This window comes from Phascolarctos cinereus, unplaced genomic scaffold (assembly GCF_003287225.1).
Source record: "Phascolarctos cinereus isolate Bilbo 61053 unplaced genomic scaffold, phaCin_HiC Scaffold_726;HRSCAF=1367, whole genome shotgun sequence".
Lineage (NCBI taxonomy): Eukaryota > Metazoa > Chordata > Mammalia > Diprotodontia > Phascolarctidae > Phascolarctos > Phascolarctos cinereus.
The window spans coordinates 248,522,453-248,549,317 of NW_027556098.1; the positions used below are offsets into that span (position 1 = coordinate 248,522,453).

Here is a 26,865-nt window from a genome sequence, read left to right on the forward strand (position 1 = left end):
TTAGCATGGTGGGCATTTCCTAGTTTCCTATTTCAATCAAGGGTAATAGGCAGCAGCTCCTGCCACAATCTTGAGATAAATGGAGAAGCTGGTGGTAAATTGAGTAGACTTGATTAAGAGAAGGAAGGTTTGGATGTGATAGGAGGTGTGGAACCACTGAAAACAAAGAAAGAAAAATAGCCTTAGACTTCGGATGAGCTGCCCAGGGAAGGCATAGGGTCATGGAGAGATTTGTTTGTTTCCCCTATAGCTTGTATCAGGGGTATGGAAACCCACTGGCCATGGGCAGGACTGGCTTCCCCAAGCAGAAGCATCCCGGGCCCTCCGCTTTCTTGGTGGGCCCTGGGCAGGTGCCGGCCAACCCTGGCGACTACTTGGACAGTTACAAGAGGGCACAGCTCAAGGCCATCCTGTCTCAGGTGAACCCCAACATGAGCCTGAGGCTGTGCAAAGCAAACACCAAAGATGTAGGAGTGCAGGTGAGCCCGCGGGCGGATAAGTTCATCCAATGCTCCTAGGGCCGAGGACCTTGTACAGCAGCTCCCCCCGGGAAGGTAGCAGCCCCTCTGGCCTGTCCACACGAGGCTTTTATTCTCCAGTGATCCGCCTTAGCAAACAAGAAGGCCAGGGGAAAGGGAAAGCCTCCTCAGAGGTGGTGGAGTCCAGACCTCAGCAGCCCTTTCTGTCAGATCCAGAAGGGATCAGGGAGGCAGAGGAACAGCCATCGCAGCTGGAAGAGAAGTCCCAGGAGGAGAGGGATGAATTGACTGCTGCCCCGGAGCAGGAGACCCCAGATGAGGTGGTAGAGCATCAGAAGGAAGGAACCACTCTTCCCAAGAAGCCCACTTTCCAGGTGAGCCCCACCTTTTCTGATCCCCCCCCCCATTGTTCTTTGCCACTGATTCCACCAGCTTCATCCCTGTGCAATTTCCAATGGTCTGTGAAAAACTGTGAGCAAACTTAATCTTTTTTTTTCTTTTGAGGGAAGAAAAGAGAGGATAATAAGCATTTTAATATAATTTAGTCTGCATTCACTAATAGAAAACAGCTTTTATCCCACCAGGGTGACAGCAAATCACTTCAACTCTCTGGACTTCAGTTTCCTGCAAAGTGTGTCTGTACACATGTATGTGTGTACTACATGACCTCTAAGGTCCCTTTAATTTCTAAATCTATTCCATTACAATTCTATAAGACTAGTTTTAAGTTCAAGTTAGCCTTTGGCTTTAAACTGTTATGTGGAGAGGCCCCTGGCATAGTAAGGAAAGCTCTAGTTTGAAGCCTAGAGATAAAACTTGAGTTTGCATCTTGCCTGGTCCCAGCACCCACTAGCTGTGTGATGGTAAGGGGCTGAGCCCATTCCTCTGGAAAAGCCCTTGGTGGCTGTTTGTTTGTGCTAGATAAATGGTTAAATTTTAGGGGGAATTTCTTAGGCTTCCTTTTTTCCATGCATCTTGAGTCTTATGTCCACATTGTAAAAGGAGTAGTGTGACCATCCTAGGCTTTTTTTCTCTTGGTAAATGGTATTTTATTTTTTCCAATTACATGTAAAGATAGTTTTCAACATTCATTTTTTAAATAAGATTTTGAGTTTCAATCTTTTTCTCCCTCCCTTTCCTCCCCTCCCCAAGACAGCAAGCAATCTGATATAGGTTATACATGTGCAATCACGTAAACATATTTACACATCAATCATGTGAAAGAAGAAACAGAACAAAAGGGAAAAGCTACCAACCCCCCCCCCAAAAGTGAAAATAGTATGATTCCATCTGCATTCAGACTCCATAATTCTTTCTCTGGATGTTGATAGCATTCTACATCATGAGTCTTTTGGAATTGTCTTGGATCATTGTATTGTTGAGAAGAGCTAAGTCTATCATAGTTGATCATAGCACGATGTTGCTGTTACTGTGTACAATCTTCTCCTGGTTCTGTTCACTTCACTTGGTGTCAGTTCATATGACTCTTTTCCAGGTTTTTCTGAAATCTGCTTGCTCATTGTTTCTTTTCTTTCCTTTTTTTTTCATTTCCCCCTCCCTTTAATAGTAGTTTTCAAAATTACACGTAGATAGTTTTTAACATTCATTTTTCATAAGATTTTGAGTTCCAAATTTTTTTCTTCCTCCCTCCTGCCTCTCTCCTCTGCCCAAGACTGCAGGCAATCCGACATAGGCTATGCATGTACAATCACATCAACATATTTTTACATTAGTCATGTTGCAAAAGAAGAAATCAGAACAAAAGGAAAAAAACCACAAGAAAGAAAAAACACAAAAAAAGAGAAAATAGTATGCTTCCATCTGCATTCAGACTTCATAATTCTTTCCCTGGATGTTGATAGCATTCTACATCATGAGTCTTTTGGAGCTGTCTTAGATCATTGTATTGCTGAGGAGAGCTAAGTCTATCGTAGCACAGTGTTGCTGTTATTGCATACAATGGTCTCCTGGTTCTGCTCACTTCACTTGGCATCAATTCATATAAGTCTTTCCATATCCTAGGCTTTTAAATATGGTAACTATAGCACAAGGGACAACCAGTCCAGCTAAGCCTTAAACCCAGTTAGTATTAGGGATGACCCACAGTGTCTTAGTGCATGGTTTGAATATCTGGACCCCCAAAGTATTTACAATTGGTAGTTATATGGTTCAGAAGTCCTCCTTCTAGTCTAGTGACGTTACTGAGTTTATAAATGACCAGCCATTTGCCAATTTCTGAGGTGTAAATCCTCACATTGAAAATTTAACAATCAGTGATGGAATACAATTGTGCTATAAGAAATGATGAACAGGAAGACTTCAAAAAAACCTGGGAAGTCTTATATGAAATGATGCAAAGTGAGGTGAGCAGAACTAAGAGGACATTGTATACAGTAACAGCAATGTTGTAAGGATCAGCTTTGAAAGACTTGGCTACTTTGATCAAGACAATAATCCAAGACAATTCCAGAGGACCCATGTTGAAAAATGCTATCCATCTCCAAGAAAACCAATGAACTCTGAGTGCAGATTGAAGGATAATTTTTTAAACTTAATTTCTTTTGTTTTTGTGTGTTTTCTTTTGCAACATGGCTAATATGGAATTATATTTTGCATGATTTCACATGTGCAATAGCTATCATATTGCTTGCTTTCTCAAGGGGTAGGGGAGGAGTAGGGAGAGGGAGAGAATTTGGAATTCAAAATTAAAAAAAAGAATGTTACAAATTTTAAAATGTAATTGGGAAATATATAATGAAATAAAAATATATTTAAAAAAAGAAAACTTAACAAACAGCTCTAGCCTGATAAGGCACTGGATTATGACTTTTAAAGGAGAAATGCAGGGTCCAGAACAAAGAGAAGTGATAGTCCCATTGTACTCTGTTCTGGCCAGATTATATCTGGAGTTCAGTGTCCTATTATGGCTGGTTCATTTTAGGAGCGATACTGACAAGGCAAAGCCTGTACAAAGAAGGGCCACTAGAATGAGAATGATGAGGAACTTGGGATGGCCAAAGAAAATGAATGTTTATTTAGCCTTGAGCAGAGAATGTTGGGAGAGAGAATTGGAACTAGCTTTAAATATATGAAAGATTTTCATGTGGCAGAGGTACGAGACGTTTTTCTCTTGGCCACAGAGGATAAACCCAGAAAGTTGTAAGTTGCAGAGAAAGCAGATTTTTGTTCTTCTATAAAGACAGACTTCTAACAATTGCAGCTGTCTCAGACTGGAATGGTGGGCTGACTCCTCAGTCCCTGCAGACCCTCAAGCAGAGGCTAGATGACTGTTAAGGGATTTTGTAGAAGGGATGATTTTTCTGTTCTGGGTTATACCAAATGGCCTTTGAGGTCCCTTCTGGCTCTGAAATTCTTTGATATTCAAAGATAATAGAAATACAGAATGCCAGAGCTAAGCTGGCACCGTAAGAGATCATTTAGCTCAACCTCACTCAGTTACAGAAAAGGAAACTGAGGCCCAGGTAGTAAAATGACTTGCCATTGATATTTAGAATCCAGGGCATCTTTCCAAACCCCAGAGAATCCCACTGTTTAGGCACAGTGGAGCCTAATAACAAATGATTGATAGAACTTTTTTCTTTTGGTTTATCCCTTAAATTTTATAAGATTTTAAAGACAATTGAGGAAATAGTTGTCTCTTGAGGGTAGTCATGAGCTTTTTTTTTTTTCTTTCCTCCTTGCAGTTTTTGGAACAGAAATATGGCTACTTTCACTGTAAAGACTGCAAGACCAGGTGGGAGAGTGCTTATGTCTGGTGTATTTCTGGGAGTAATAAGGCAAGTGACAAGAATAACCAGAAGAAACATTTTTTCTTCTAGCTCTTAAGGGGAAAATACTTCTTAAGTTATTGGCCCCAACGGCTAAAGGGAGAAATGCACACAAGTTTGGTGTCTTGATTCTCTATCCCAGGGGTGGGAACCTTCAGCCTCAAGGCCATATCTGGCCCTCTAGGTCCTCAAGTGTGGCCCTTTGACTAAATCCAAACTTCACAGAACTAATCCCCTTAATAAAAGGATCTATTCTGTAAAACTCAGACTCAGTCAAAAGGCTGTACCTCAGGACCTAGAAGGGTCACGTGTGTCCTCGAGGCCAAAGGTTCCCTACCCCTGCTCCATCCACATAGAAATGTTCTAGGAGCCAGGGCCTAGCTATTTTCTTGTGTTGCTGCTTTGAGTGTTACGTGATATGCTAAGGAAAGATGAAACCTATGGTTGGTCCAGGGACAGACTAGAAAAGGGTTGAACTAATGAGATAAAATTCAATACTTACAAAGTTTTACAGTGAGATTTTAAAAAATCAACTTCACAAGTACAGGATAAGGGAGTCATGACCAGATTGTAATTTGTCCAAAAAATATCTGTGTTTGAAAGGATTGTAAACTCAACATTAGTCAGCAGCATGATGTAGCAGCACCCCTCCAAAAAAAAAAAGCCAATGCAATGCTGAGCTGCACATACAGGAACAATCTCCAGGGAATAAAGAGGTGAGATAATGCCTTTGCCTGAAAGGTAATGTGAACTAGGAGATAAAGAATCTGCTTCAGAATCAGGTAGGCTGTGTCCAAGTCCCATCTCTGGCTGTATGGCCATGGGCAAGTCAATTAAGTTTTCAGTGTCTTGGGCAACTCTCAAAGTTGTCAGAAGAGCGGCTGAGCAGCATTGGCAGAAGGAATTCATCTTGAGGAAATTTCTCTAGAGGAATTCCCTACACTAATGAAACCACTGGCCTAGACTTCAAAAAACATCCCTTTGTACTCTACCATGGTCAGAGTGCATCTGGAATACTGTGTTCAGTTTTGAACATCACAATTTAGGAAGGAATTTGATAGGCTGGAGAGCACGGAGATGAGGACAAGCAGGATGGTGAAGGGCCTGCAGTCTGTTCTTTGTGATCTATTGAAGGAATCAAGGACCCCAGCCTAGAGATGACTCGCTGGGGCGGGGGGGGGGGGATGAGCTGTCTTAGGCTCATCATGTGGAAGACAGATTATCAGACTTGCTGTTTGTCTCCAGAGAGCAGTGAGTGGAAATTGGAAAGTGGCAAAATGAGGCTTGATGTCAGGAAAAACAACAATCAGAACTGTCCAAAAGTAGAATAATTGGTTTCAGGTCTAGCAGTTTTCCCTCTTATGGGAGACACTGGCAGAAATAGCCATTTATACTTTATCACGTGGATGTCCATTATAATGAGCCTTAACCTTTTTTTGAATTTAGCACCTGAGAACCAAGGTCAGTCTATGCTTCTCTGCCTCACAGAAACATAAAACCCAACTTTAAAAATCTTAACACAAAATGCAAATAAAATGACAGTTTATGAATTTGCTGCTTGTTTTGCCTTCTAATATAGTGTTATTTAAGTACGTGTAGGCATGTAGGTGTATACGATATATACATACAGATACATACATGTATGCACACATGTGTGTAGATAGATATCTACACACACCCCACATCTGTGCCAGTGGGTAGTCTTGTGCTGAATTTCGTTAACCTAACTTAATATTTTGTCTTTTCTGCTTCTAGTATAGTAGAAAGAACATGGTTTCTGGAGTCAGAAGTTCTGGATTCAAATCCTGCCTCTGAAGCTTACTCCCTGTGACTTGGGCAAACCACTAAATCTCTTTGAGCCTTAGTCTGCTCATCTATAGAAGGAGGGGGTTGGGCTCCGTGTCCTTCAGGGTGTCTTCCAGCTCTAGATCCATAATCCTCTGTTAGGCCAGATGGACTTTTTTTGTTCTTATGGCTTGAACTAGTAGTATTCTTAGGGAATCAAGAAATTTCACTGTTAGGCCACCAGATGGAGCAATGAGAATGAAGTGCCCCATTGTTAACAGTATATCCGAAAGCTTACTTTCCTGGAGGAAGGAAAAGGGAAGAAGGCAAAGTGATGGGTCTCAGGCTTGAGCAGACCACTAGTGGTCTAAACCTGGCCTTGAGATCTAGATGCACGTCAATGCACCGAATTAAAGTCTGCCTTCATTTTTGCCCTTTGTAGATAAGAATTGGGTTGATTTTACCTGGATTAAGAATGGAGGAATTGGGATATATATAAACTTGTATACATGCCAAATCTCTCTTCAGGTTTATTTCAAACAACTCTGTCGCAAGTGCCAAAAGAGCTTTAACCCTTACCGAGTGGAAGGGATCCAGTGCCAGGTAAGCCAGAACTTTGTTTACAATTATCAGGAGAAGCTAAGATGTAATCATAAATTCATAGAACTAGAATTAAATCTGTCCCTTCGAATGTGTAAAATTATCTGTCCAAGCCATTCCAGATTTTTTTTTTTTTGGCTAGGCAATGGGGTTAAGTGACTTGCCCAAGGTCACACAGCTAGTAAGTGCTATGTGTCTGAGGCCGGATTTGAACTCAGATCCTCCTGAATCCAGGGCCGGTGCTCTATCCACTAAGCCCCCTAGCTGCCCCCAGAAGATGTTTTTAAAATTTTTTTAAAAAATAATTTTCATTAGAGAAAATAATTATAGAATTTTTTTTTTGGTGATGCAGTCTCATGTTTGAACACTTCTCAGGAGACTTCTCAAGTCTCTCTATAGCACCTCCATTTCTCTTCTGTACCAGGCTGATCTAGCACAGAGTTGTTGGGAAATCACTGAAGTGAACCAAAATACATTTATCAGGTTCCTACTATGTGCTAGGCACCGTGCTTTCACACCCTGGACTGTCTTAGTAACTTCAGATTAAGTCCCAATTTCATTAAATCTTGTTGCACATAGGTTTGTTTTCTCATCTTTCCCAAGTTCTAAGTTGTCCACTTCTTTTTAACATGTGAAGCCCAGAATTAGTTACAGCCCCAATACTTCAACTCAGAGGACCTGAGTTGAAATTTAATGTCACTTACCAGCTTGGTGACCATGGGCAAGTCATTTGATCTCTGCCTCAATTTCCTCATCTGTAAAATGGAGATAATAATAGCACCTAGACCCCAGGGTTGTTGGGGGGATCAAATGAATTAGTATTTGTAAAGTACTTTGCAAACCTTAAAACACTATCTAAATGCTAGCTATTATTATTAGTATTAAAAAAAAAAGCAAAACTTAGGTAATTAGAGGTCTCTAGAAAATTTAAAGTCAAATTTTCCCCTCATCAAAGTCTATTTCCTCTTGATACCATCTCCTACAGAATGAGATTTAAACAAACACAAGTTTTGGTTCAGTTTGACCTGTAACTTCTTGTGGATATAAAAGCAAGATGGGGATTAGATGTGGGAGGTACTCCACTGACGGTGTTTTGGAATCATTTTAGTTGTTCCACACCCCTCCCCCCAAACTGAAGGAAATGATCTTTTTTCTTAAAGACTTGCTCAAAGTCCCATTGCTCCTGTCCTCAGAAGAAAAGACACATTGACCTAAAGAGGCCTCATCGACAGGAACTCTGTGGCCGCTGCAAAGACAAGAGACTCTCCTGTGATAATATTTACAGCTTTAAGTACATTGTCTGAAGAGCAGTAGGGCTGCTAATGGGTCCTGGGGCTCCTTTGGGTTGTATTTTGTCTATTCTTTTGTCACTTGGCTTTGACCTGGCATTGGAAAATGGATTAGGCTTTTGTACTTTTTGTAACATTTGTAGCATGAACATTGAATAGTATAAATAGAATAAAATAAAACTGACTCGTGTAAAATTCATGGCAAAGGCATGTTCAATGTGGTGACCATGGGGCACAGTCAATGAAGTAGAGGGCTATGGGCTATATTATTTTATATTCATAAGAGTGTTGAGAGCTATATTGGTTGGGTGTAGACAGGTTCTACATAGTCTTTGTACCTCACTAAGGCGATAAACAAATCGCCTATTTTTGTCCTGTTAGTGGAAGGCTCACTAATAGAAGGCAAGTTTTACGACTGAATTGTGGCAAGAGCAGGTAGGGAAATGCTTGTTAGAAAAATGGATAATGGATCTCTGGCTGCAGCCAAGTAGACTACAGTAAAGTTTAACCACTCAACTTCAGATTTGGAATAGAAGGGCCTCTCTACATAAACAAGGCTATTTTTTCATATAATGTACATGTACCATTCTAGTTTCTGCGAGTGGGATATTGTAGTTGCTCCTTTCAAAGGATGGCTTGGGTTCATCTGGTTGGCTTAAAAACTCAGATAAGCTAGCTCTAAACTTGTGACCAGGGCTACTTCTAAGTGGCAGACTGCACTTATAGAGATCAACATCCCGCCTTTTGATTCTTAAGATATATTGGCTGTTCTATAGAATAATATTGGCCTCAGCTCTCACAAAGAGTATCAATTAGTATGGTTAAACATTAAGCTGCTGTTTAGTATCTCTTAAAGCTTTTGAATCCTGAATCTAAGGTTTCTTTTCTGTAGGGCTTAGCTTAGGATAGGCACAACAGGATAATATTAATTAGCCTTTTTTACAGGAGTAATTTACCACTCCCTTGAGGGACAGGTGAAACTAAAGAAAGGACCGTGGTGGCTCATGAACGGCAATGGCTGTTGATAAATGAGGCCCTGTTGGTTATGGTATTGATCTACCTTGTGCTCTAATCTCTTGATACTCTGGTTTTTCTTTAGCTGTGAGATTGAAGGTTGGCATGACAGCTGGTATGACATCAAGGTAGACTCAGACAATCAGTACCAAATATTTAACATTTTGGATTAAGTCCTAATTAGGCTTCCTAGTAAATGGACCTCAGGTTAATACTTTCACAAGTAGAAGACTGACAAAGTTTTATGACCTCGGGTAGGGAGGAAGCAGTTGGACACAAATCCTGCTAATGATTTATCCTAAAAACTACCTCAGTGGAGGAAAAGAAAACCACAAATCTTCTTTCTTTCTTTCTTTCTTTCTTTCTTTCTTTCTTTCTTTCTTTCTTTCTTTCTTTCTTTCTTTCTTTCTTTCTTTCTTTCTTTCTTTTCTTTCTTTCTTTCTTTCTTCCTTTCTTTCTTTCTTTCTTTCTTTTTCTTTCTTTCTCCCTTCCTCCCCCAAGGTAGGTTTCTTATTGAAGTGTATGAAGAACTCTGAATTCTACACCCTTCAGTTGCTTATGGAGACCTTGCCTCTGAGGGTGCCTGACTAAAGAAAACATCTCAGTGGATGAATCCTTGAGCTTCTTAAACTTTGCCTTACCTTGCTGGAAGCCAGAAATTGAACAAGACAGAAGCAATAGAATCCACAAATACAACACCCATCCCTGGCAGGCAGAAGAAATTTTTTGCTGACTTAGACCTCACCTGTTTGTTAGTTTCAGTAGTGATATACATTTCTTCTATTCTAAGTGTTCCTTTAAGGCTAAGCTCTCCTTGGGTCTCTGCCCTTATCCTCTTTTTGCTAGAGTTAAACCATTCTTAGTGCCTTTAATCATCACATCTATGCCCATGATTCCCGAATCTACCATTCTAAGCCTTAAGCTCGTTTGGAAATGGCATGGCCTAGCGCAAAGAACACTAGCTTCTAGAGGCCAATGACTTGGGTTTAAGAGGCAGCTAGGTAGCATAATGGATAGAGCCTTGGGCCTAGAGTTGGGAATACTTGAGTTCAAATACTATCTCAGTTATTAGCTTTGTGGCCCTAGGCAAGTCATTTAACCTGTTTGCCTCAGTTTCCTCAACCAAAAAATGGGGATAATAATAGTACCTGTCTCATAGCCTTGCTGTGAGGATTAATGAGATATTTGTAAAGTACTTAACACAGTGCCTGGCACACAGTAGGTCCTTAACAAATGCTTTTTTCCCCTTCTTTCTGCCTGCCTGTCTCTGATACTTATTACCTGGAAAGGGATTTTACGTTTCATTTCCCATGGACTGCACTCCTTTGGATGTCTCCATCACGCCCCATGCCAGTACCTTGCCCCTCCTCTCCATGCAGCTTCCTTTTATGTGTTGTTTTTTCCCCATTAGACTGTAAGCTCCTTGAGTGTAGGAACTGTCATTCTTTTTCATATTTCTATTCCCAGCACTTAGCACAGTGCCTAGCATGTAGTAGACACTTCATAAATGTTCACTGCCTGACTGTTCTCTCATTTCCTTTTCGCTACTCCTAATCAGACATATTTTGTATACTCCTTTGAGGTCATATTCATTATTGCCTCTGTGACTTCTGGTCATATCATTCCCATTGCAATTCATCTTTCAAAGTCCATCTTGGATCTCATTCTTTTATGAAATCACACCTGACTACATCAGCCCTCACTGATTTTTCTTCCCTGAAGGACTCCTATAGCAATCACAGTGTATTATATAATTTAGCACTTTAATGCTGTCTTACTGTTGTTGTTATCTACCCTCCAAGATCGTAGAGTAAGGAGGACTTGCAATTCTGGTTTTGGAAGTTACCACAGAGATGATTTAGTCTAACTGAGATGTCAAAAGCTTAAACTTTTCTCAGTGTTTTTTACTCTACTTCGGAGTCCTATTAGACCGAGGAAGAGTACTTTCTACTAGAGGAAGGCCTCTGGTTCTATACTAGTTTGTGGAAGGAAAGTGAGTGATGTTTCCTGGGGACATCTGATCATCTTTGTTCTTTCTGTTCACACTTAACACATAAGGTCCACTCATTAAGATGCTCAGGGGAATAGTTTTAGAGTAATAGAACTATTATCCCTTGGGGAAAAGGGGTATTTTTTTTTCCTTACTACTTCTTTACCATAGCCAAAAGATCCTTAGGAAAAACTTCCTAACTCTGAAGGCTCAGGAAGTTGGTATTATTATCCCACCTCTCCCCACCAGGCTCTGGGAAACCTGATTCCTTTCAGTCAAACTCCTAGTAGATTGGGTTATAAACCAGACTGCCAATTCATCAATTTGCCAGATAATCTTTCATATTTCAAAGGTCCACTTAAGGGAGCCCATACATGTCTGCCCTAGTAGGCTATTCTTACATTCTATGCATCAAACCCCCAAAGAATCAGGTGGCTGCTTAGCCTAGAATCAGAGATGAATGTGTCAGAAGTTCTTAAGGCATTATCCCATTAAGGAAAGGTAGCTTGGTCAACTTCCATTCTCCATTCTAGGAAGATTTTATTTATAGGAATGGTGGGGATGTTTGCTACATGTGATCTCAGCTGGAAGGGACGTGAGGATGATCTTGTCCAAGACCCAGAGAAATGACATGCCTTGTTTGGAGTCTAAGATCTCTTTAGTGGCAAAGTCAGAAGCACAGCCTGGGTCTTTTGACTTTTAGGCTGGTGATTCCCAGGGCACCCTCTTTTTAGGATAGCACAAAGTACTTTGTACTTCTCAAACTAGTTGGCACAATATTTAACACATAGCTGACTCTCAAATAAATGTGTGTGTGTGTGTATACATGTGTAGGCTTGGGACTGGGGAAGATTTGTAGGGCCCTTTATGCTGCCATTCCTGTTATGTAGGATGGACTCTTTGGGAACTGCCAGTCTAGAGACCCTCTACTGCCCTGAACTGTAAGGAACCCTAGAATTTCTACTGTTTACAATTCAGGATAGCTGGAATGTTGTCAGCTACATGTTCTTACTGTCATATAGGTGGGGATGTCCTTTTTTTCTTTCTGTCTTCCACAGTTAAAAGTTTAAACTATAAGCTGTGATTCCTGTCTATAGGAGGATATAGCAAAAAAAAAAAAAAAAAAAAAAAAAAAAAAAGAAAGGCAAGCCAATACTTGGCCAGTCTTTTCTATTCTGGGCAGAAAAGAAAAAAATGGATTCTACATGTAACTATATTTTATGACTTTTTAGGAAGCCCAAGAGTTTATCTGTCAATACAAACCTTGGAAAATTGGCTTTCAGATGGTGATCACAGAATAAATATGTTCCCAACTGTGATCTCTGGCATTGCAGAAATAATTAAAAATCAATTCCTATGTATTTTCAAGAGTTACTTTAAAAATTATCTATGACTTTTTTTTTCTTTCCAGGACTAGATTTCTCGGTCATTCAGCATATTCCCACCCTTAAGCACTGACAATTTCTCTAGTATATGCACAAAGAACCCAAATTAATTTTAATATTGCTTATTAATACTTAAAGAATCCATGGTTTTGTTGCAAGCTCTCCATGCTTTTGTTGCAAGCTCTCCATGCTTTAGAAGATGAGCTAGTTTTCATGAGCTGCTTATGGCTTCCCACCCCCAAAATCATCATTCAGGGGCCAATCCCCTGACCATGAGCTGTTCTCTACTTAAGACCAGACCACATTCTATTTCCAGGTCTGTCTTCAAGGTCTTTCTTGCATGGCAGAAGCTGTTAGAACTGGGGGTCTGTTGGCAAAATCATTAAGAATATAGGGCTGAATCCTCCATGCCTCAGATGTGGATGCTTGGTAGTGGAATTTTTGTGTCATCATAACTAAACATAATTAGGGAGGCCAAATAAGAGAACATACCATATATTCTACAGAAAAATATAAATCACTATAGGTCTTCTGTGCCGTAGTACTTCCTGCTCTTTTCTTTTCCCCTCTACTAAGGGTAGGTAATCTACAATTACTTTGATTAGAAAACTGAAAATCTGACTTCTTGTCTTTGCTGTTTATTCTAGAATAGGGGTCAGCAAACTATACCTAAGGACCAAGTCTGTCTTGCTGCCTATGAGCCTGCCAAGCTAAGGATGGTTTTTACATTTTTAAAATAAAATGAAAATTTTTTTTCTTTCTGGTGAGGCAATTGGGGTTAAGTGACTTGCCCCAGGGTCACACAGCTAGTTAAGTGTCATGTGTCTGAGACTGGATTTGAACCCATGTCCTCCTGACTTCAAGGCCAGAGCTCTATCCACTGCGCTATCTAGCTGCGCCCAAAATGAAACTTTTCTTAGAAAATCTAAAAGCCATTCTCAACTGGGTTCCATACAAAAACAGGTGCAGGCTGCATCTGGGGCAGTAGTTTGCCGACTCCTATTCTAGAAACTGTTTTTCTCATTTCTGGTTTGCATCCTAATGAGTTTCTAAGGTTTATTGTTAAATTGAGATAATTTCAAATTTACTCTGCCAATTCTGCTTTTCCTTAGTGGGAATATAGAGCTAGTACTTAGTGGAAGGTACAATATTTGTGGTTTTGCTCTTGAAACAAGCCAGATCACTGCTGCCTCAGGTGGGAAGATAAACTTAGGTCAAAGACAAACATCTTCATGAATCAGCAGTAAAATGCACTGCCATCATATGCCTTTTTATCTTTTAGTTCAATGGACGCACTGAACAAAATATCAACCCGAGTTGCTTCACAAAACCTGCAAGTGTATTTACAGAGTGAATAAGTTACATAGATCACATCTGAGTACAAGTGTTTCTGATGTGCAACAGGTTTACACACCCACATTTTAACACTTGACAGCATTAAGTGTGAGAGGGAAATTTATAAGAATGGGTTTATATATATATATATTACAAATAAAATATCATCTAAGAAACTTAAAGTGAGGACTTGCACTTTACCTTGATAGTTCTATTTTCTGTTATCCAAGTGGACATTAAATTAAAATATGCATGCGTGACAGGTTAGAGGATTTAGACTGTTAATGTGGATGTATTTAACTTTGTTCTACAAAATGGCAAAGTTAATTCAAATTAACAACCATCTTTTTTTTTTTGTAGTATAAATATGTTCATAAAAGCAACCCTCTAGGAAAAAGCAGCCAAGATCCTTAAAAAAAAAATCTATCTATACCATTTCTGGTACTTGGGTCCTAATAACAGACCTCTGCAAAGCAATCCAGTACCTTCAGAGACAGTAGCCTAGCAACATTAAGAAATGTACTTCATAGCAGCTCATTTTAGATACAGTAATCGTATTCAAATTACAGTGTATGTTAAATTGTAGTCCATTTACAGTTTGTTTTCATATACACAGGCGCTCAGCTTTTGACCAACCGTCTCACAATTTCCAGTGGCCTGCTTCATTCTGCCTGCCCCCTTTTCACCCCCCTCCCCCCAGAAAAGGAAAAGAAGAAAAATATAGGGAAATAATATACAAGTTTTGGGATAAAAAAAAAAAACATTAGTGAAGGGAACATTGCACTTTTGCCAATCTAAAACAAGTTTCTAGAAAGGAAGGTATTGTTCAGTGTCATCGGCTTTGGTATGCAATGGAAATCACCTCTTCAGTAGTGAGTTGTGGTTGCTCAGTGAAATGCTAACTTGTTTGTGCAACACTGCACAGAGACTTGAGACTGTCCGGTGTGTTCTAGGCTACCTTTGTTCTGACAGTATTGCTACACATTGGAAGTTCCGCCCACCTCTTTGTAGAAAAAGTCCTACAGGTAACAAGAGGGAGGACAGCCTGACCAAGTCTTCTGAAGACCGAAAAGACACTGGATGACATCACTCCAGCATGGCAGCACCCCCAGCTTGGAACCAACGGAGGATGTAAGACTCCTGTCAGAGACTTGTGCCTGAAACACTGGAGTCTGGGAGAAAAGTTGTGAGGACTCGGTAGCTCTGAGCCCTGCGAATCATGTCCCGGATCTCTATGTTGAGCTCCATCAGCTTGGTGCAGATTTCTGTAAGGCTCTGATTGGATCCCACTAGTGCATAAGTACCAGTTTGTCCCAGTGTTTGATGTCGGAAGTAAATGTTCAGTAGTGTCTGGACCTCATCATCGGAACTGCTTCCAAAGATGTCATTGGGCCATAAACTCCTGCAGGGGGAGAAGTACAATACATGTTTCCTCAACGTTGTTTACCAAGTTAGGAGGGCTTGATTCATAGTATACATTCATTCATTCATTCATGTGTTTGGTAAAATTATTAAAAAAAACTGTTACTGACTGGATGCAAAAATTCTCCCATTGGCTCAGTTAGGTATAGAGAGTTAGTCATTGTGCCCACACTACATATAAAACACAACAGAATAAAATATATTGGGGGTGGAGAAAAGAAACTCAATGATTAGTTTTCAAAGAATCATAAAATTTCAGAGTTGGCAGGGATGTCAGAGGTCATCTAATCCAACCTGTAACTGAATTACATGGCATTTGTTTTCAATCATTTCATCATTTTAGATACAATACATACCACAAGGTCAGTGACCAACACAAAACCATCAATATAGACTTTTAAGTATTAAGGTCTGTTTGTTTTTTCTGGCTAACTGTTGAGACCTAGTAGTAAGAGAACTGGGGTTGGGTTTGAGAACTGACTCTGCCACCTCTAAACTATGTGACCCCAAGAAATGCAATGCCCCTCATGGAATCTGAGATTTAGAGCTGGAAGGGACCTTACTGGACATTGAGTATAATCCACTCAATTTACAGAGGAAGAAACTGAGGCCCAGAGAGGTTAAGTGATTTACCCAGGGTAATACAGGTAAGTGTCTGAGGTAGGATCTGAATATAGGTCTTTTTGACTCCAAACCCAGCACTCTCTGCACTTTCCTATGCTGCCTGCCTGGGTCCATAAAATGGGTCTGTCTTTGGCTGGGCAATGGTAAAGTTCCCTGTACCAAATAGTGAAGTGCCTCAGTGTTCCCTTAGGAACACCTAGGTGAGGGTTAGGTAGCATACAACAACTGCACGTGTGTCCTACAAATGACAGCAAAAGAGAGACTGCACATGTGGTCAAGACTTACCTGCATTCCCTGATTTGCCGTAATGCTTTGCCAAGTTCATTGTTCTTCAGGCATTCTAGCATGGATTGGATGGCTGCTTCTGTGGAACTGAATGTAGGCTCGGGCCAGGTAGACTCTATGTAGAGAGGATCCATTGCAATGGCAGCTGTTGCATCCTTCAGGTTTTTCTTTAAGTCACTCAGTTCTCTGGACATATTCAACAGCTGTGAAAGAAAAAGGAAAGAGGCCACACTAGGTCCAGATGGGGCATTTCCTTTTGTGTTTGCATGGCTTGTGTTATGTGGTTAAGCAAAAAGAATCTTGGTGACCCTAAAGTGACAAGTGACATCGTATGGTACAGTGTGTGTATAGGTAGAGGAGATAACGATGTTTTATAGTGTGCTGTGTAGACAGAGACATAGTCCCCCATTTACTACACATTCCCCCCAAAACTTATCATTACTTTCTCCATATTGACTCCCCGGGAGGCAGAAGCATATCCAGAAAACCTTTTATGCTTCTTTTCTTTACCACTATTTTCCATCACAACAGAGAGATTTCCAATATGAAGGAAGTAGGGAAAGTCTCAAACTGGGATGGCATTTTAGAAGTCACACAGGTGACCACGGGATTTTTCTCCTACATGAGACAGACCCAATTCTCTGGCTCTCAAAGAGAGGCTAATCAGATGAAAGCATCTTTGCTGCTTTTTTAGTGAGTAAAAATTGTAATATGACAAGAACACTTCTTTATAATTCGATTTTGGGAGTATTCCACAAAAGTGACATGTTAAGATGTGTGTGGTTTTTTTTAAATAAGGATTTAAGATGATCTTGGCTATTTCTATAAAGGAAAACTTGTTCTAGCAAAGTATGTCATCATTTACATTTGAAGTTTTACAACATTTCCCCCACATATTTGGACAATTTCATCCTATATGCTATAAAAGTATGGTCAAAAGAGATTTTTACTGGCTCTTTTAAAAATATCTATTTGTTGATATTTTATTTAGGTAGTTTCTTTTTAATTAAGATTTGAAAGTGTCCTCTCTAGTTTCATTTTTGAAGTTGGAAAATTAGCATTTTCCTTCTTTAAATATTGATTGTCTTTCTACTAATCTACATTAAAACAAAACTTGAATTGTTCTTTTATTGATTTGGAGCATTTGCTCTTGTTTCTGGGTGAAGACAATCCTGTTTTATAATCAGAAAGGCCAAGTGCTAGGGAGAAGAACAAAGCTTAACCTGGCCTACTTAGCCCAGAAATAAATAACATCACTTTCCCTGACACTGGATCATTTGCAAGTCAGCTGAGAAAAGCCAAGGTTTATGAGATATATGTTCTTCATAAACTGTTTTGCAGAGATTGAGTGACTAAACAGAAAAGAGAATACTAGGTACATCATATTCTTTTAATTGAATAATACTGAATAATGCAAAATATTAATACGTATTCATTCTTCTCAGTAAGTTCTGATGGTTAGTATAGGGTCATAGCTCATCTCTCTAATGATCTAATTTTTAGATGGTTTACAGAAATTCACCTTGGAGGTAGTAACATGCTAATTTCCCTCAGTCAGTGACGGGCTGAGTTGATCAGCCAGGTGAGTACCCTACCTTGCTTTTTTGGTCCTGAGGAGACACAAAGGTTCAAAGGAATCTTAATTTTTCTGACAGTGCCAGCTCCCTTAATGGTAGTATTTTCAAATTCAGAATAATTTCAATTTTAATCTTTAAAACTCCTTTTTTACATAATGCTATTGTCTTGAATTTAATATTTGTTGCTCCTAAGGGAAGGGAATATCTTTAAAAGCTGAATAAACATAATGTTGTCTTTTTATCTCAGTAAGGGAATGACATTTTCTTTGCCTATTAAATTCACCATAGCTTATATATCTGAATTGTGGAAAGAGTCATTAACTCTTCCTTAGGATTAATTAAGAGCAATAGTATCATCTCCACTTAGATGTGCTGTGCTGTCATGCTTTGTTCCTAATATCTCCCTCTAAAACCTGTCAGTGATACTCCCAATGCCTACTAGGCAAAAAGTACATGAGAACCCTATCACCTTTTCTTATGAAGACAGAAATATATGAGGGACTTATTCCAGCACGGTGGCTCTGAAGTAAATAATTACCTGTGAATGAATGAAATCTCATATTGTTATGGAGACAGGGGCATGGGTAGTGGGGGTGGTGGTGGGAAGGAGGAACACAAAATAGAACTGATCACTTGAACACAAAGAGTGGGCTGGGCTTACGACTTACCTCTGGCATGGAACTAACTTCATGGACCTGGCCAATGAGTTTACAGTAGGACTGAAAAAGCAACAGCAGCTGGAAGTGTAGTTTATATAATCTCTGACACAGTTCCAATTGCTAAAGAAGAATTTACAGGGGAAGACATAGTTATTAAGGAACAGTTTTTTTAACCTTCTTGGAATTAGTTTTGTATAATAAATTTAATCTATAGGGCCATGTTTCAGTTTTTAAAATGAAGTATAATTAAACATTTCAATTCAAAATGAAACAAAAACAAAAATCCAATCAATGAATGGACTACCTATGTAGAATTTAACATTGTGAAGAATAAAGTAACTGTGGAATAGCCATAGTCCCCTGAGGAATGTCTGATAAAGGGGACCGTGGCAGTTTATCCTGTTTGCCAATAAATGCCTAAAACTTAAGGTTTAGCAATGATTATAATTTTGTAAGATGGTAATATGTTTTTTAAGTGGGAAAAATGCTATTAATAAAAGTGTATTTTGAAAGGGAAAACACTAAGCTTGCTCTGGGTAGGTGACCTTAGCATTATATTATATAAGCAGGATCCCAGGCTGGCTAGCCTTTCTTAATCATTTATAACTACTATTAAGGATAGAGCACAGAGACAATTAAAAATTTTTTTTATAAAGATCACACATATAAGATAATTGCAAGACAATAAAAATGTTTTCAAAACATCAAAAGTAGGTTTATCATTAGAGGAAATATATATATATATATACATATATATATACACATATATATATACATATATATACATACATATATATATACACACATGATATATCTATATACATATACATATATATATACACACACACACACAATGATAGTCAAAGGGAATGCTTTTTATAAATGCTTTATAGGAAAAATATAACATTTTAAATGGAAAGTAAATTTAGAAGTAATTGCAGGAACTGGACGCTGAGTTCCATTGACATGAATAACTCTGAACTTAAAGTTATTTTTCATTAAAATCAGAATAGCTCACATATGTCCTTTTAGGGAAAAGAAGTCAACACCTTTTACACTTAAGGGAATTATTTAGTCTCTCTGAATTGGTTATTATTACTTTTTTTATAGCTACTTTCTCTAAAACCTGACAGTGATACTTTAAGTCTTGTTCTGATGAATGAGGTAGTTAATGGGAAAGGTTACTCAAAATAATGAGAGCTAGCTCCCAGAAGACAGTGCTTGGCATGCAGTAGGCATTTAATAATTGTTTCCTGAATTGAAGTAGATTGACATACATAAAACAACTGGACTTGAGTTGTGGTAATTAAAACCACCCAATGTTTACTTTTCCTTAATTAGGATTAAATAAAAACAATGTAGGACATTTCCTTTTTTCTTTTACTCTCCGTCCAAGAATATCCCAAAGGATGAGAAATTATGAATCTAGTTACTAGAATTTAGCTCTTTGTTAAATGTAAGCTACTGAAGAAATCATTTCCCCAAATCAGTCTGACAAATTAAGGGCTGGGGAAGAAAATGTGATTGTTAGTTATTAAATAACACAATCTTATCTCATTTTAAGACTGATTGATATAACATATGATCAAACTATATATATTTGAGCTGAATGAAGCTGGATTACTTTTTTGATTTAGGAAAGAAAATATGATTCACTTGACCTCTGTGAAGTGGCTAGTAGGTTAGGTTTCAACTACTCTTAGCAAAGTTTTCAGTGTTTTAAGCAGAAGTGTCAAACTGCATGTTGGCTACAACACTGAGTGCAGCTGAACCAGATTTGGGAAATAGTGAAGAAAATAAATAAAAATACAACAAAACATAGATAATAATAATATGTGATTCTCTAAGTCAATATGTGACCTGCAATGATCTTTATGCGCAGTTTAGTGGTGCCTCTTTCCATTTGAGTTTGACACCACTGGTTTAAAGTACATTATTTTATCATTCTTTAACAAACTTTTCTTTATAGAAACCTTTTAACAGCTGATTTATAAATGAATGAATTCTATTTAGAATTTTAAAATTTTATTCTACTTAGTAGAATTTTAAATCCTATTTAAAATCCTATTCTCTTGATAGTAAAAAACCCCAACTATGAAATGGAAAAAAAAAGCCTAAAGGCAGTTTTACAATTCAGTAGAGACAGCTCTGCAATTAATTCAATGCAAAACCATAATGAGGGCTTGTGATATGCACAAGCTTCAAATAATATTAGACACCACACATATAATACATGTTTATATATAATATAAATTACTATTCTAAATGACCCATGGACAGTATCAGAAATGATAGCAACTTAGGGATTCTTCTTTGCAGGGAAAACAACTCAGAATGCTACCTATAAATGACAAGTTTCTAATCATCTCTATGAAATAAATAAATAGAAATGAAAAAGGGACAACATGCTAAGAGATATAACAGTAACAGTAAAATCAGGGTTCATTCAAGGGTCCATAGTTTAATGGACAAAGAGTATGAAAGAACTTTTGACTTACTGCAAGAGATTCCATTTGCTACCCAGCAAGCATGGCACAGGAAAAAAAAGGAAAGGAAAGAAAGTAGAGGGTCAGTGTAATGCATGCAACAGAAAGCACAGCCCTCTTTAAGAACATCACCAATCAGCAGTATTAGCATGGCTTGCCTCAATTTTGTCAATGGCTGCTAGTGTTGCACTCCCACAACATGCACCACATTCCAGTTAAACACAAGCTCTATGCACAACGGTGAGTGCCATTGGCCAAAATAACAGAACCAGCATTTAGTAAGTTTTAAGTTTAGTTTGCTAAGATTTTGGCAGCCAGGTAACAAAAAGTCAAGCTTCTAGTGCCTGAAGGACTTAGGTGTATAAGCTTGAATGACTGCTTCTTGACTTTGAGAAACTGATCTAATAATATAGTACAGTTCTCAAAAGATCAACTGAGTAATTTTAAAAGACATTTGCAGAACTGGAGCATTAAAAGCTGCTTGGGGGGCTCAAGTCTGTGTCTTTAACAGGCTTTTTGAAATCTTATGCACTCTGGAAATTCAACAAATATTTATCAATAATATAAATACAAATACCATTAATACCCCAATTATCCTTTTCATTACAAAATCAATTCCTCTGTACTTGGAAAATGTTTAGTAGGAGTGCCAATGCTCCTTTCAAAAGGATGGTGGTGGTCTTCCCCTCCTCAAAGAGAGTCAAGTACATGCAAGCATTTTTTTTGTCCTTTTATGATTAAACTTAACAAAATGGACAATTTACAAAAAAAATTCATAAATGGTTATTTTACACCAAAAGGGATTAGTAACTTACATTTTTAATCTAGTCACTTTTAATTATAGGAAGATAAAAACTTTGAGTAGGAAGGTAGGACAGTAGCTCCAAGGACAGTAATTTTTTGGTTTCCTTAAGTCATAATCACAGTACAGGCTTAAGGAAGATCTGGGCACATGGGAATCTGAGACTATATAGGCTTGGAATTATTTTCTGAATTGATTTGCTATTCAGTATATACTTCATTCTGAATTATCAACATGTTTATAGATCAGTCTAGTATAGAGTTTACTGACCCATGATGATAAGTCCTATCTTCATGCTCACAATATTATCAATTTAACATTCATATAAATAACACTTAGGCATTGCTTTTGTGTGGAGTTTAGTGCCCCATCATCAGTGTGGGGAACTTCCAGAGTGGAAAACTCCCTCCACTGATGCAATTAAGCGATTAGTCTTTAATTTAGATCTCAGAGAGTTGGTAGGGCAATGGCGTCAAACTCAAATAGAAATGGATCTCTGCCAGCCCCATACTGACTTAGAAAACCACAAATTATCATTATCTATGCTGTACTGCATTCTAATTTATTTTGTTAAACATTTCCCAATTACATTTTAATGTGGTTTGGGCTGCACATCTGACACCTCTGGCCTAGAGCACTTAGAGGTTAAGGGATTTGCTTATAGCCAAGATGTGTCCAAGGCACAAGAACCCAGGTTTTCTTGGCTCCAAGGCTGGACCTAATGCACTGAGCCCCTCATGAATTTCTAATTATGTTAATAACAATTTAAAACTCTTATAATAAAAAATGCATAGACATTGACACACTAAACATTAATTTAACCCCCCCCCCCCAACAATGGCATTTATTGTATCAATCATCTCACTAGGGACCAGTACATGGAGATTTTCACTGCGTTGATAATGAATAGATTCCACAATTCTACCAGTGGTTGAGATTTTATGCCTCAAACCCATGACAGAAATTAAACAGCTGAGAATATTTAATAGCTTTATTGCTTTAAATAAAGCTTTAAAACTAGCAGGGTCATGCAGTTTTCATAACCAAGCCTTTGCCAATGAAATCTGCGCAAGAGACAGGGCAGATTCAGAAGCCAACCATCATTAAAGTTCACTTGTATTCCTTTTCTACCTTGAGAAACTGGAGGATAACTTCAAATAGGACTGAAGGATTTAATATACAGTTTAGCAAATTACCGTCACTAATGGTTTGCCACTATGGAATTTACTTTCTGGAAGCACGGAAGGAAGCAAAATTGAGTAAATTACACGGTCTCAGATCAGGAAAACTGTTCCAAAGGAAAGGATCAATGCAAGCCAAAAAGGATATCAAGTTGGCTGAAATAAAATCTTTTCTAGTCAATAAAGGCAAAGAAAATGCTGCTAAGGAATTGCAAGGCTGGCTAATTTTTAACTCTGTTCTCTTTAGGACAAAATAATGTCTTTCCTGGGGGGCTGGCCAATTTCTAACTAATAGAGCTCAAGGTGTCCTTGACCTTCCTAGGTAGAACTCAAAGCATCCTTGGGGCAGAATGGCACAGTGAATAAAGTGAAACCTGGAGTGAGGAAAATCTAGGATTCAAATACCACCTCTGACTGATACATCCTTGCTAGGTCACTCTGGACAAGTCATTTGCCTCTCTGACCTTCAGTTTCCTTATCTATAAAATGGGGTTGATGATAATAACTATAGGGCCTACCTCACAAGGGATGCTGGGAGGCTCAAATGACATAATGTATTCAGAGTGCTTTTGCAACTTAAAAGGGACACAGAGTAGACTTGTTATTTCATTAGGGAACTCCTGCATGAGCAGACTTCCTCTACCAGTGCAGGTCAACACCTTCTCTGCAAGTTAAGAGTCTGGTAAATAACAAAGGATCTGAGTCTCAGATTGTTGCTGAGGGTATGAGGTTAAGTGATTTGCTTAGCGTGACCCAGTCACAGTATGTCACAGGTAGGACCCAGGCAAGCTCTTTACTATACCACACTGTATCTAGGCAAACATTAGAGTGAGGACACTTGCATATGGAAAGGGAAACTAGGGCGCACAATGGACAGAGCACCTGGCCTTGAGTCGGGAAGACTCATCTTTCTGGGTTTAAATCTGCCCGCAGACACTTATTAGCTATGTGACCCTGGCCAAATCACTTATCCCTGCTTGCCTCAGTTTCCTCAACCGTAAAATGGGCTGGAGAAGGAAATGGCAAACCACTCTAGCATCTTTGCCAAGAAAACCCCAAATGAGGTCACAAAGAGCTGGACATGACTGAAACAACCGAACAACAACCTGCATATGTGTGTATGAGCTGTTACCACTGAGTTCACATGTCCTGAGCTACAGTCGACTTTCAGGCTCCAATGACCAAAGTGGATGGTAAAAAGCACCTTTCTGAAGAATAAATGACTGAAGCTGCTTCATGCAGTTGGATGAACATTGGCTTTAGAATCTGAGTATCTTGATTCAAATTCTAGCTCCTACTTATTATCTGTGAGACTTTGGAAAAGTCAGTTAACCTTTTTTGGGCCACAGTTTTCTTCTATGTAAAAGGGGACCTAGTGGGCCTAGGTGATCTTTGAAGTCCTTCCACCTCTAGGTCTATGATCTTTCTCTCTCCGTGTCTCTCTTTCTCTCCTTCCTCTCTTCTCCTTCCCCTCTCTAATTATTCCTTTCCCCCTTCCCTTCCCCCTTTCTTTTCCCTCTTCCCTCTCTCACTCTCATTCAGACCTGTGATTTCATTTCATACCAGACTTATCTGGCTAGCAATCTAGAGTCTCAGATAATTGTTTAGGGCTCTGAGAGGTTAAATGATTTCACCAGACTAATAACCAGTATACCACAAAATCCAGCTTGCCCCGACTCCAAGCCAGATCTCTATCCACTACATCACAAGTGTTAAATTTATGGTATTCTAAAGCCATATGTACGAAGTCTGGAGGTATCCATTTCTGTTTGAGTTTGATGCCCACTGCACTATATCACACCAGTCTGCCTCTTGATCCTTTAGTATTTCCTAAGCTATTTTTATACTTTTAGGCCTTTTGTGGGGCTATTGGGTGCAGAGACCTAGGCCACAAAACATTTTCAATGTTCCAAAGTTTTAAAGTTCTTCTTTAAAATACTGAGGAAATTCCATTGTTTTCTGTGCTTCCAAGTACCTCCCTAAGGCCTGGCTCTGTGTTCTTGGGATACCCTGATTTTTAGAACAGCCACAAAGACATACCACTAAAAGACAGATTTTCCTGATAGGAAAAATGATTTAAACAAAAACTCCACCAAACTGCCCCTCACCCCCAAGATTCTAAATCCTGATGATGGGATTATGTACATAACTGAGTAAACAGAATGGAATTCTGGACGGAGCAAAGCAAGCCCAGAACCACCCATTTTCAATGCTGATTAACAATAACATCAAAGGTTCTTAATAATGTTTCTGTGCAGCCTTTGGGACTTAAGCAGGGAAATAACCATCTGAAAGAACTTGACTAGGAAGACATAAACATGTCATAAGTATTTTAATATCTACTGTCGGTGTCAGCTCCTTGAAGGCAGTGACTATGTCTCACTTATAACTGTATCTTTACATAATCAGTGCTTAATGAATGCTGAGTGAATGAATGAATGGTAAAAACTTGAGAACCACTGCTTTAAACTCTGTGGGATAAAATAGAGGTGACAATTGGCCCAAAGGTAAAAAGTAGACATTTTTTCCTGCACTCTCTGTTTACTAATGAGGCATGAGAAAAACCGTACCTAAGCAGCAGTTTGCTGAGGTGTCCTGAGGTCCTCAGAGACCCTAGTGAAAGGCCATTAGGCACTCAGGAAAAGCCATTATTTTAGTTACATTCTGTCTTGACACTTGCCTAAGAACCAGATTTCTCACAGAGACTGGAAAATTTTATAGCAATTTATTGCTAAGTAAAATAGGCTGGGGCTAGACCAAGGCCTGTGAAAGGACGGATGGCATCCCATGAGATCCTTGCTATAACAGAAAACTCAAAACCGGGGGGTAGGGGTGGTGGAGGGGATGACAGGGGTGAAGAGTGGCCCTCTAGGTCTCCAAGTGTGGCTCTTTGACTGAATCCAAACTTCACAAAACATATTCTTTTATTGAGGATTGTATTAATACTTATTTTATTATCCTTTCGTTTGACTTTTATGTTAACTAACAAACATTTCTAATATGACTATGGCAGAGTCAGGCAGGAAAGCACATCTAGTCATCAGCTTGAAGAAGAAAGAGAAACGCTTTAAAATCCTTGCTATACAACAGCAGCACTGGCGAGCTTCCTTTCTGTTACTTCCTTCTTGAAGCTTAGTCCTCTAAATCAGTTCTCAAAATGTGCAAATTTAACCATCCAATCCCAGCGCTTCTCATCTGTAATGCCTCACCTAAGTCCTTCAAGAAACAGGAAAAGCCATGTGCGGGATCCTGGGAGATGATACTGACACTGCATTAACATTTTTTTTTTTTGGTGAGGCAATCGGGGTTAAGTGACTTGCCCAAGGTCACACAGCTAATAAGTGTTAAGTGTCTGAGGCTGGATTTGAACTCAGGTCCTCTTGACTCCAAGGCCAGAGATCTATTCACTGTGCTACCTCGCTGCCCCAATAATTTTTTTTTTTTGTATTTTGCTAGGCAATGGGGTTAAGTGACTTACTTGCCAAGGGTCACACAGCTAGGGAGTATCAAGTGTTTGAGGCCAGATTTGAACTCAGGCCCTCCTGACTCCAGGGCTGGTGCTCTATCCACTGTGCCACCTAGTTGCTCCACTGCATTAACATTTAAACACTAATTTTATATCTATTCAAAGACATTTACCATGATTACTATATTTCTACTACTGTCTTTACCTGGTAGTGATTTCTGAAATATCATTTAAGTATAGATTGTTGCCTTTGAATTTGACTTATTCACTAACAAATTAAACTTTCTCCTTTATATCCAGGACAGGAAGATGTTTGAATACACTATCAGTGCAATATTTGCTCACAAAGCTGTATTAGGAAGTAGGCTGTGTGGGTGTTAGAGGGCCCCCCTTATTTGCTGCTTCTATTAGCTCTTTACAAGGGCACATCAGGAAAAAACTCAGGCTCAGTTAGAATACTGTTTTCCTTTATATCTGTAACTTGTGACTTAATGCATCCTCCTATGAAATCATCTATGACAGTTTTATGACTCTCAAATAGGTGATGATGGATAGCTTTTCATCACAGGAATGCTTCAGTCACAGAAGGACATCTGCTGGAGTTTCAGATTGCAGATATCAGGCCAAGTCATTGACTGGCAGGGTCTTGAGGGCTGGAGGGTCAGCCTGAGAGACAGTCAAGCCAGGTCTCTGCTTCC

At 39.0% G+C, this 26,865-nt stretch overlaps 2 protein-coding genes across 2 annotated transcripts in view; one reads left to right on the forward strand and one right to left on the reverse strand.

Annotated features, from left to right (window-relative positions):
• Positions 1–221: 221 nt before the first annotated feature.
• ZAR1L (zygote arrest 1 like) lies at positions 222–8,020 on the forward strand. Its single transcript, XM_020997138.2, is given in 5 exon segments — positions 222–510; positions 513–853; positions 4,184–4,276; positions 6,581–6,655; positions 7,813–8,020. Coding segments are annotated over 5 exon segments (942 nt in total). The 3' UTR covers positions 7,957–8,020.
• A 5,627-nt stretch (positions 8,021–13,647) lies between these two features.
• The window catches only part of FRY (FRY microtubule binding protein), a 433,805-nt gene continuing 420,587 nt past the window's right edge, over positions 13,648–26,865 (reverse strand). Inside the window, 4 exon segments of the mRNA XM_078147059.1 lie at positions 13,648–15,067; positions 15,997–16,199; positions 18,242–18,352; positions 20,731–20,748. Of these exon segments, the coding sequence (XP_078003185.1) occupies positions 14,809–15,067; positions 15,997–16,199; positions 18,242–18,352; positions 20,731–20,748 (591 nt within the window). The 3' untranslated portion in view covers positions 13,648–14,808.